A 12,078-nucleotide genomic window follows, 5' to 3' on the forward strand; every position below is an offset into this window, starting at 1 on the left:
ACCATAGTAGGAGAAACATGCCCATATCATGATGCTTGCACCTCCATGCTTCACTGTCTTCACTGTGTACTGTGGCTTGAATTCAGAGTTTGGGGGTCGTCTCACAAACTGCCTGTGGCCCTTGGACCCAAAAAGAACAATTTTACTCTCATCAGTCCACAAAAATGTTCCTCCATTTCTCTTTAGGCCAGTTGATGTGTTCTTTGGCAAATTGTAACCTCTTCTGCACATGCCTTTTTTTTAACAGAGGGACTTTGCGGGGGATTCTTGAAAATAGATTAGCTTCACACAGACGTCTTCTAACTGTCACAGTACTTACAGGTAACTCCAGACTGTCTTTGATCATCCTGGAGGTGATCATTGGCTGAGCCTTTGCCATTCTGGTTATTCTTCTATCCATTTTGATGGTTGTCTTCCGTTTTCTTCCACGTCTCTCTGGTTTTGCTCTCCATTTTAAGGCATTGGAGATCATTTTAGCTGAACAGCCTATCATTTTTTGCACCTCTTTATAGGTTTTCCCCTCTCTAATCAACTTTTTAATCAAAGTACGCTGTTCTTCTGAACAATGTCTTGAACGACCCATTTTCCTCAGCTTTCAAATGCATGTTCAACAAGTGTTGGCTTCATCCTTAAATAGGGGCCACCTGATTCACACCTGTTTCTTCACAAAATTGATGACCTCAGTGATTGAATGCCACACTGCTATTTTTTTGAACACACCCCTTTCAACTAATTCAACTAATTGCCCAATTGCACAGCCTTAAGAGCGTGCATATCATGAATGCTGGGTCTCATTTGTTTTCTGAGAATCTACTGAACCTACTGGTAACTTGTTTGCCACGTAGCAATAAAAAAATATACGAAAAACCTTGATTATTCTGGTTAGTCACATTGTACTGCTATTATTTTGAACAATAGTGTACCACAAGGCTCAGTCTTAGGTCCTCTTGTATTCAGTGTACTGCCCCCTTTAGGTAATGTTATCATGAAACAAGGCTTTCATTTTTTTATGCTGATGACAGTTAGCTTTACATGACGTATCCTTCAAATCAAATTTCACAATTTTTCAAATTTGTTCAGATTAATTTGAATGACTTTTAAGAACAGAAGTCCAGTTATTTTCAATCCACTAAATTCTGTCAAAATGAGGAATAATTAATTACCAAAATCTTTTGAAGCTGTAAGCACAATCCATGTTAAGATGAATGCTATCATCATCTTCTACAGTTATGTGTGTCATGCTTGGCAGGATTTTATTATTTTTTTTCTTTTTCAAATCTGCTTTCCCAATTTTATAGAAAGCATTCTTCCTCTGAAATATATCCAAGTAATGAAACACGTCCCTGATAGCAGCTAGTTCTTGTGTTCACCTGAAGACTAGAGTTTTGTAATGTACAGTGCAGGCTGTATATTCCACAGTCTCCATTAACAAGCTGCATGTGGTTCCAGTGCAGAAGTTCTTACCAAAATTCTGATCTCATCAGTTCAATTTTATAATAGCACCATGGAGGGAGGTAGTGCTGTTTTGTACATAGTTTCTAAACTTTGGAATAGTTTTCCTGGTAACGTTCAGAACTCAGATACACTCTCTTTGTAAGTGTAGATTAAATACAAATCAATTTAGCAAAGCAAATAATTATTACTTTGATATTTGAATGCACAAAAATAACTTCTATTTTAAGTATGATATAATGTTCATTAATGACTTAGTAATTATGTTATGTGTTATGGGTCTATACAAGCATACGCTAAGCCCTCAAACACCAGAACCCTCTGTAAAAAACAACAACACACAAATACAATAGGAAATATTTTCAAAATGAATTTATGAGTTTTTAGTTAAACACATTTGCTAAGTGCGTTTGCTTATTTTAAGTGAGAAACTTAACAGATAAATACACAATTATAAAATATAAAGGCAGGCAAGATTCAAAACATACAGAATGTAACAGGAAAGGCAGTAATGGTGAAAACTTAAACTGTATATGTATTTGATCTATTAATAACAGTCTTTATAATTTCTTTAAAACAGTTCTTTATAATAACTCTATTTGATTAACACAATTATTTTAATTATCCAATTCTTCTGTTACAAATATATTTTTTTAATCTACTATTGTCTGTCCACATCAAAATGGGACTTACATCAGTAAATTACAACAGTAAATTGCAAAAAAAAACAAAAAACAAAAACAAAAAACATTATAAAACCAAAAATGAAAATATGGCTTTTACGCTTTATAAAAGATATACTTTTGATAGAAATGCCAGTAGACCAAGTTGTCACAAATGCAAACACTGACAATGCATAAACATTAACCGGAGATACCATTTGTAATATTTCAAAGCTTTATTATTCTATTCTCTAGAAAATATGTTTTCTCTATGAATTGTCTCAACGCAAAGTTAATCATTGCACCGCTGGTCCAAATTGCCACAAAAAAGAAAAAGATGGAAAGAAACAAAAAATAAAAGCCGTCGACTGTCAGAGGAACAGAGGACAGATTGAGAAAGTCCAAATCTTGTCTTGAAAAGCTTACAAACACTGTTTGGCCCGTCATGATCAAAAACTTTCAAAACACGCACTGCTCATCTAATATATCTAGTACTGAAAACAATCTTATAGATCTATTAGAAGAAATTAAAAATGACTTGTATATGCGGCATATTATCCAAATACAACAAAACAATAAAGCTGGCATGGCAATTCTCACAACACTGACAGAAATAAACAAAACACTTTTAAAATAGACATCCTGATACATAGTTCACTTTTTACTCATTGCATATCATTAATTACTTCTCAAACGGTCATTGATTAGTCTCACTGATCCTGTCCATCCTCTCTGAGCTCTGACGGCATGAACTTGTACTGTTGCTGTCGGATCATGGCCAGCTTCTTCCTGGCCTCCTCCAGCTCCTTCTCCTTCCTGAGCATCTCCTCCTGAGCAGCGATGATCTGAGGACACAGATGAAAATCCACAAGGTTTTTAGCAATCCCACAAAACAGAGTGGTTGCAATGTCAAAATTAATAAATGTGTTAACAATTAATTAGTCATTAATACATTAACACTAATTTAAATAACATTGCATGTGTTATCAACTTTGACGAAGTAAAAACAAACTTGACATGCATAAAAATGTCAGTGGCTCTAATAAAACACACAGTTAATATGTATCTAAATGTGCTAGAATTCGACTTGTAAGTAATGTTCTCTTTACCTGAGCGATACCGCCCACCATCTTGCTCTTCACCATCACAGTCTGATCATCTTGAGCGTCAAATGCAGCCTTCTGTGCCGCCTTCACCAGGTTATCAGATGCCCTCTTGACAGCATTACCTGCAGTCTAAAGAAAAAAACAAACAGACATGTCAGAGTACTTTACACAGCATTCAACAGAACCAATAAAACACATTCTGCTCACAAGTACAAATTCTCAGCTTTAAGGATAAGACATTGAATCTCTACAAGATTCCCCTTATCAAACTCACTCTAAAATACATACACCACAGTAATGCCAAGGGCACAGGGATGATTATTAGAGAGCAGATATACTGAGGAAACTACAGCTAGAATATTACTTTGGTTAAAAACATCCACCAAATGAATAAATATAATTGTGTACAGCTCTTGGTATCCCCAAACTAAAAATAGACTTTCTGGGAAACCTTTCTGACAATACGAGCTGCAACAAATAGTTGGTCTCATATGAACTATGTTTGCAAAAATGTCACAGCTAGTCACAGCTGCTACTTTTATTGTGCTTGTATTGGTGTCCTGGACTGTATTCTCACATGGCAATCCTGTGGAAATGTAGATTTGTGGCTAGGAGTATAAGTATAGTACTTCAGGAGAATCTTTAAATTATGGCTACAAGTACACTACAAATACAACTACTTTAATTCATGGCACCAAGTACACTACAAATAAAACTACTTTAATTTGAGGCTACAATTACATTACAAATAAAACTACTTTAATTTGTGGCTACAACTACATTACAAATACAACTACTTTAATTTGTGGCTACAAGTACGCTTCAGATACAACTACTTTAAATTATGGCTACAAGTACACTACAAATAAAACTACTTTAATTTGTGGCTACAACTACATTACAAATACAACTACTTTAATTTGTGGCTACAAGTACGCTTCAAATACAAATACTTTAAATTATGGCTACAAGTACACTACAAATACAACTACTTTAATTTGAGGCAACAACTACATTACAAATACAACTACTTTAATTTGTGGCTACAACTACATTACAAATACAACTACTTTAATTTGTGGCTACAAGTACGCTTCAGATACAACTACTTTAAATTATGGCTACAAGTACACTACAAATAAAACTACTTTAATTTGTGGCTACAACTACATTACAAATACAACTACTTTAATTTGTGGCTACAAGTACGCTTCAGATACAACTACTTTAGACACTGTTTTCCAAATGAATGTTGTTCAGTGCTTTGGCGCAATGTATTTTGTTTAAAGCACTATATAAATAAAGGTGATTGATTGATTGATTGACTTTAATTTGTGGCTACAACTACATTACAAATACAACTACTTTAATTTGTGGCTACAAATACACTACAGATACAACTACTTTAATTTGTGGCTACAACTACATTACAAATACAACTACTTTAGTTGTATTTGCTAGGTACTTGTAGCCACAAACTTAAGTAGTTGAATTTTTTGTGTACTTGTAGCCACAAAATTAATTTAATTAACCTTACAAATACAACTTAATTTGTGGCCACGGGTACTTTAATGTGTGGCTACAAAAACATTACAAATACAACTACAATACTTACATTTTGTGGCTAGAATTACAACTATGTGTACAACTATAATTTGTGGCTACAAGTACACTACAAATGTAAATACAAATTTACAGCTAGAAGTACCACTTTTACTTTGTGGCTACAAGTACAACTACAAGTTAAAGTAAACCCGTGGAAACACTGGACTGCCCTTAATTATAACTGGCAATTTTTATGAATGAGTCTTATTAAAAACAGATGCAATACTTCTGCCTGATCTGATGTTGTAGGAAGGCTCTGCGTGTATCTGGACTCTGGGGATGGCTTTATAAGGAAATGCAGCTGTGGAGAGTGCAGCCTAAACCAAACACATCTCCAGCCCTCCTTTGGCAAACGTTCCAGGGATATTTTTTTGTCTTTTTGATGCCTTTTGAGGCATTGTGCATAGCTGAAGGGTTGATTTGAGGTCACAATTCAGCTGATTTATTTCTGTAAGAGGAAGGACTGGCCGGGACTTTAAACACAAACTAGCTTAGCTTAGAGACTCTGCACTGCTGCCACAGAAGATATTTTACATTACCGTGCAAAGTTATATTGAAACTATTTGGATTCTCTTCATTTCTTGTAACCAAGTACTGCTGGGCCTACATCTTATTTTGTACAGATGAGAAGACTTTTCTCGAAGGCAGACTGATAACAGCAGAAGAGGCATAGTGCAGCGAGGAGGGAAGTATATCACCAAACTGAGAAGCTATATCCTGAAAAACTGGCCATCCATAGACTGTAAAAAAGATTGACGATGCGTCTCCACTTCCTTACACAATAGAAAAGTGAAGCCAAAACATTCAAGTGTGGCTGCTGTCATTTCACGACAATGACGTAATTTGGATCCTGAGTCTGCGCAGTAGTGATTGTGAGGTGGAGCCACGGTATCAAAGTCCTGCCTCAACAGAAAGTCAATATAATAAATCAGATTCATGTCCTGCAGACCGCTCCTCATCAGTGCACATTACACATCAGACAGCCGGACTGTGAAAGACAAGATGATGGATCTGTGTCTATTCCTAACACACAGGACCTTTAGCAGAGATTCCTCTAGAAGAGCGTACAGGAGTCTACAAAATAGAAAAGGGCATCTGATACTGTAGATATACGTGTGTCTGAATGACAAAACATCATCTGCAAACATCTTGCTCTGAACTAGGTTTGTTTTAATGCGTGTGAAAATTCAGTATGATATTTATTGTGACTTAAGATATAATGGTGGTCTCAGGGTTATTGGGTTTAAGATGTAAACCTCTGTCTTTACCCTGTGCAGGACGACAGCTGTCTGACTGGAGGCAGGAGGGACGCTGTGGGTCTACTGTGTCACTGAATATTTAAAGGCTTTGTTGAGAGGTGCAAGTCATTGTTTATTTGTGTCAGACCATTGCAGTGAGAAATGAGGAGAGGAAATGATGGTTTTAAAACGCTTATATCAGGATCCGGTCCAATCTGACCCATTCTGAGTCATCTAAAATACTGGATATCCTAAAAAAATTAATAAAATGACAACTTCACAGTATTAATAATTATATATTGTGTAATGTCAGTTTCTTATCTACAATTCAGGGATTTACATTTATGCACTTGGCATACATTTTGATCTGAAGAAACTTCAGTTACTTAAATACATGTACTTAAAACACATTGAAACACACAGAAAGAAATGCTTTTCCACTTTTTATGTTTAAAAGGTTTAAAAAACAACAACAACACAATACTGTGTGTAATATTCACAGTTACAGTGATAACCAAAATTGTTAATTACAGTTTGAAATGTGTTTTCCTGTTTATTTATTGTGATATGTAAGTGAGTATTAATGTTAGAGGATTATTTTTTCTACACTAATTTTTGGTGAATTGTATTGAATCCAATCTGTATCAATCTGTCCTCCACTATTACGATCATATATGTTTTCAACTCAATACAAGGGGATTTCAAAACATGTACCTCAAGAACTACTGAATGGAAGTCCCCAAAATCTAACACACACACACACACACACACACTGACCTGCAGTCTCTTCATGGTCTGGGAGTCCTGGTCAGCCTTGACCTTACAGGCCACCAGCAGCTGAGCGGTGGATGCTGCCACCTGTTTAGCTGAAGAGATGAGCTTCTCCTCGCTGGCGTGACCCTGGACGGCAGAGTTAGCCGCTTCACACAGGTTGTTGGTAGCTGCCGCCACCATACGGGCCTAGAGTCATGGACAAAATATGTTAAACATCTGCCTAATCAAAATCTACTTCATGCATGTATGTGTATGCATCTGAAACCTCTGCATCTAAATCTATCAGAAGAAACTGAGAAATTCACCCAAAAATGACAATTCTGTAATCATTTCTGGGTGAATGACTCCTTAAGCTCAAGAAATCAGCACTGCTTGTGACATTGACGTACAGCTGAAATGAGACCCTGTGACCACTGTCCATCATCCACCGCGTTGGCTCGGATCGCCCCGACCTGACAGAGAGAGACAAAGAGAAACACTGAACAAAGCGTGTGATTTCCAGGCATTCTGGACGAAGTGTCCCAGAGCAGCACCTGAGCGCAGTCGTGAGGTGTGTGCACGCTCGTACCTTCCCTTGAGCCACCAGCTCTCTCTGAGCGGCAGATGCAGCTTTGACCAGAGCGCTGGTGGCCGCAGCGATGGATTTGGCTGCTTCCAGGATCTGCTCCTCGAAGTTCAGACTCTCATCGGCTTCCTGTTGATCAGAACAGAGCAAACGTTCATTTCAATCACACTGTGACTGATCCTAAGGTTTCTCACATGCACATGAACAAATCACGATGATTTTTTGAAGATGATGATGATGGAGGTCAGTTCATGCTGCATTCATCTTTCATGTGATTTGTGTTACCTTAAATCCAAATCCAAACTGGGCAATGCAAACAGGAATAGTAAGGCAAATGTCACGTAAGAATCAGGAAGATCAGCTTCAGAATATATGAGCACTGAGTGGGATTTTCCAAGCTAATGTAAATGTGAAGGAGTTAGGCTGCTCCTGAGGGACGTGGGGAATGTCTCCTCACCTTGGGTTTGGCTCGGGGTTTCAGCTGCTCTAGTTTCTTGGCGGCAGCTTCAATGGCAGCTGCGGCTCCCAGCAGCTCATTTTCGGCGATGACGGTCGGGTCCTCAGGATCCACCCACTCTGTACCTAAAGAAAGCATCGTAACCAATCAAACTCATGTGCGAGATTCTGCGGTGAACCTGTTGTTAAATGCTATACAGTATCTTGACCTCGTATTCGTCCTCTGATCTTAGCTTAGATTTTGATTTTTGGATTATCTGCAGTTTTTGTTTACAAATCCTGAGGTGTGACTGGTATGAGAATAATTTGCTTAAGGAAAATATTCAACAACTACAAAAAATATTGTTCTGAATTGTTAGTATGAGAAAGATCAGTAAGATTAGATTATTCATCATTGAAAGTATTCGTTATTGAAAGAAGTCTCTTCTGCTCACAAGGCTGCATTTATTTGACCTAAAATCGTTGGTATTACAATTGAAAATAGCTGGTTTTTATTACACTTTATTTTAAAATGTAATTTGTTGTTGAATTATATTACTTCAGTGTCACATGATCTTCAGAAATCATTCTAATCTGCTGATTTGCTGCTGAAGAAACATTTCTGATTATAATCGAAGCTGAAAACAGTTGTGGCTGAATCCGTGATACATTGTATTTATCAGGATTCTTTAATAGAACGCTGAAAAGAACAACATTTATTTGAAATGGCAATCTTACATTACAGTATACACATTTTTAATGTCACTTCTGACCAATGCATCCTTTAATGCTGCATTCTTTAAAAAAAATCTCACCGAGCCCAAACGGTTTTGAACGGTAGTGTACATTCATAAAGAAACATAATTTCCTTTATGTGCAGCAGAAAGTCTAGGTATCCTATGATATTAAATATGTTATTTTACTCATATACATAATGGATACCTAGATTATTTTGTGGGTGAATTGGCATCTACAGTATAAATCATTCTTTTTCTTTAAATCCTCACACAGACCCCCACAGAAATTCTCCTGGTCTCTCATCATGTGTTAATTCAGGGTCTGTGTGTTATCACCCGAGCTCTCAGATCACTTGCGGTGGATTATCCTGATAAATCCTGCTCATGATGCAGAACTGGAAGCGGACACTTGACCTGAGCTGATGGAAAGCACGAGAGGGCAAGACGTACCCCACAGCCAGGAGATAATCCCAGTGAAGCTGCGCTGGCTTGTGTAGAGTGTGTGTACTGAGAAACACGTCGTACCTTTCATGGCCTCGGCGGCCTGAATGAGCTCCGTCACTGAACCGGCCACGCGCTTGGAGAAGTGTGACAGCTGCTGTTTAAGGTCATGACTCGGTTTCTGAATGATCTGTGGAGAGAGAACGCAGGACTTCAGACACATGAAGCTCTTAAAGCATCCTAAATAAGAGACTGTTAAATCAATCTGACACTGAAGACATCTTCAGCTCCTCACAGACAGTTCACTGCTGTCAGACACTCATGTGGTTAACTAGAGGAAAAGAATCCGGAGCTTTCTGTGCGTGTGTGTGTGTGTGTGAGTGTGTGTGTGTGTGAGTGTGTGAGTGTGTCCTCAGCGTGTCCTCCAGGGAGGTGCTGGTGACAGAGGAACAGGTGCGTGGCATTAGCAGAGCTATTCGTTTGGGACACACGGCTAAGAAAAGACTTGGCCATGAGCAGGAATGCTGGGAATGACACAGACAATACCAGAAACACACACACAGACAAACATATGCTGTCCGTCTATATAAACCCAACAGAAGCACGAAGCACTCTTCAGAGTTCCCATCTTCTGAGCCTGTGGTCCGTTTCTCTTTAAATGTCAGGTGACTATATTTGGGTTGAATAGATGCAAAGGATCAAAAGACTACTGACGCGTCCAATACGATGCTCAACAGACTCAAACATTCAAAAAATTATACAGAAAATATTCAAGAGCTGAGTAAAACTAGAGTTTGTGTTTATGACATTAAACTCCCAAAACTTTAAACTCATGCACCTCTGGTTCTGGTTTACTATCTTTGTGGGGAATCCTGATACTGTACACCCTACAGCTAAACCATCCCCTCACGGCATTTACATTCTCCAAAAAAAAAAAAAAAAAATCATTCTGTATGAATAATAAGCTTATTTACCCATGAGGGCCTCAATTTATGTCCCCACAGTGACACGTCTAATATGGCAAATGGCAAAATGTTAAATGATTCTGCAAACCATTCTTTCATTTCATTCTGTATTTCTGAAAACTTTGACAAATGTAACAGACCAGTAACAAATCATTTTGACTAATAAAGATGCTATTAATATTTTATATTTAAAAGATGTCACCTTCATGAAAAACGAGCATGAGAATAAAATCACACAAGTTACTACATTAATATATTTTACCAGTGCTTCTCAAGTGGTTTTACCTCAAGAAAACAGACCTAAAGTGTGCAACTACCGATCTGCAGAAATAACAATGCATCAGGATTTGGTGCAAGATATGGTGAACATGTCAAAATGTCCAGTTTTATACAAAGTTTTGTTGGCTGGTGGATTTTTAGATGATTTGTCACTACGACAAACGGTCTAATATCTGTAAAACGATCTGGAAAAACTGAATTCTATTAAACTGTTTTTTTGTCACGAGAGTCTATAGATGACACATGATACAATTTACATGAAACATTTAAAAAGGAAGTTTCAAAATCATAAGTCAAAGTCAAAATGGCAAAAAAAAAAAAATGGAAATGGAAATAAATACAGATCTAAACCCACCAGTTGAGAAGCACTGCAGCACACAGTATATTATGTTATTTATGTGTCATGTTAAGAGGTTCAGCACACACAAAACACACACACACACACGCACACACACACATGCACAGTCAGTCACCTTTAACTCACCGGCTATCACAGTGAACCCACTCACACACACACACAGAGAGAGAGAGAAAGAAAACAGAAAATAAATGAAGAAAAGCACTGAAATGAATTTCTCAGACCTGTATAGAAATGTTACCTTGTTACAACCTCAAAATCCCTTAACTAATCCTTATTAGTTTAAATAATTAACTACATCTAATGTTATCTAACCATATTTTAACTACCTTTCCATACATTTTAGACAAATATTTGAGTCACTGACCCATTGAGTGACAAACACACTGTGAGTTTGTGAAATATGGGACATTTCAGCGAGCGACCAAAGGCTGCTTTAACTCTACTGACTCCTGGAGGAGCTCTGGAGGAGTGTGTGTGTGTGTGTGTGTGTGTGTGAGGACACTCACCACTAGCACGTGCTCCAGCAGACCCAGGTATCCTGTGGCACACTCAGAGCCGAAGCGCAGCGCTCGAGCCTGAACGTCTCGCTTCACCTCCGGGTGGAACGCCGCTTGCTGAACACCAGCACAAACATGAGGTTCACTTCAGGTTAACAGAAACACACATACACCAGAACACCCCAGTAAAGTCCCTAAACTCAAATGATATGGAGATTATTTTATTTTTACATTCCCTTCTAAGTTCCAAACCGCCACACTCTGCCCTGGACATTCTTTCTACTAATTTCTCTTCTTAGATGATAAGCGACTATTTGTTGAATTTAAGTTGCATGTAGCATAACGTAAGCTTAGAAAATAAACATATGGTAACACTTTAGAATAAGGTTCCATTAGTTAATGTTAGTTAACTACTTTCGTTAACATGAACTAAGCAAGAACAATCCTTCTACAGCATTTATACAGTAAGTCTTAGTTCATGTTAATTTCAACATTTACTAATGCATTATTTAAATCAAAAGTTGTGCTTGTTAACATTAGTTAATGCAATGTGAATTACCATGAACTAACAATGAATAACTGTATTTTCATTAACTAATGTTAACGAAGATGAATAAATACAGTAATAAATGTATTATTCATTGTTTGTTCATGTTAATTAATACATTAACAAACATTAACTAATGGAACCTTATTTTAAAGTGTTACCAAACATATTATATCATTTGAATTAAAAAAACTAACTGTAGCATACATAAATACACAAAACATACACAACACTGTCATTTGCAGCTTACAGCATCATTTCACAAACTAGTTTTCGTTCTTTTGAATGATTCTCAAAGAGCTGCATTTTGTTGAATGAAGTTCACGAACTGTAACAATTGAACTGCAGTGCATGCATATGAAATGAGATTCCTCCCGATGCGACCCTTATGAAGTTGAGGTGACCGTGCATATG

At 37.3% G+C, this 12,078-nt stretch overlaps 1 protein-coding gene across 1 annotated transcript in view; it reads right to left on the reverse strand.

Moving 5' to 3' along the window:
- Nucleotides 1-1,808: 1,808 nt before the first annotated feature.
- Nucleotides 1,809-12,078, reverse strand: part of LOC128021430 (talin-1) — a 67,000-nt gene continuing 56,730 nt past the window's right edge. The window contains exons 48-55 of the mRNA XM_052608583.1: nt 11,127-11,234; nt 9,100-9,205; nt 7,860-7,984; nt 7,406-7,531; nt 7,227-7,289; nt 6,841-7,023; nt 3,224-3,349; nt 1,809-2,959 (exon numbers count right to left, since the gene is read on the reverse strand). Of these exons, the coding sequence (XP_052464543.1) occupies nt 2,825-2,959; nt 3,224-3,349; nt 6,841-7,023; nt 7,227-7,289; nt 7,406-7,531; nt 7,860-7,984; nt 9,100-9,205; nt 11,127-11,234 (972 nt within the window). The 3' untranslated portion in view covers nt 1,809-2,824. The remainder of the gene's footprint in view (nt 2,960-3,223; nt 3,350-6,840; nt 7,024-7,226; nt 7,290-7,405; nt 7,532-7,859; nt 7,985-9,099; nt 9,206-11,126; nt 11,235-12,078) is intronic.

Source organism: Carassius gibelio, chromosome A10 (genome assembly GCF_023724105.1).
Source record: "Carassius gibelio isolate Cgi1373 ecotype wild population from Czech Republic chromosome A10, carGib1.2-hapl.c, whole genome shotgun sequence".
Taxonomy (NCBI): domain Eukaryota; kingdom Metazoa; phylum Chordata; class Actinopteri; order Cypriniformes; family Cyprinidae; genus Carassius; species Carassius gibelio.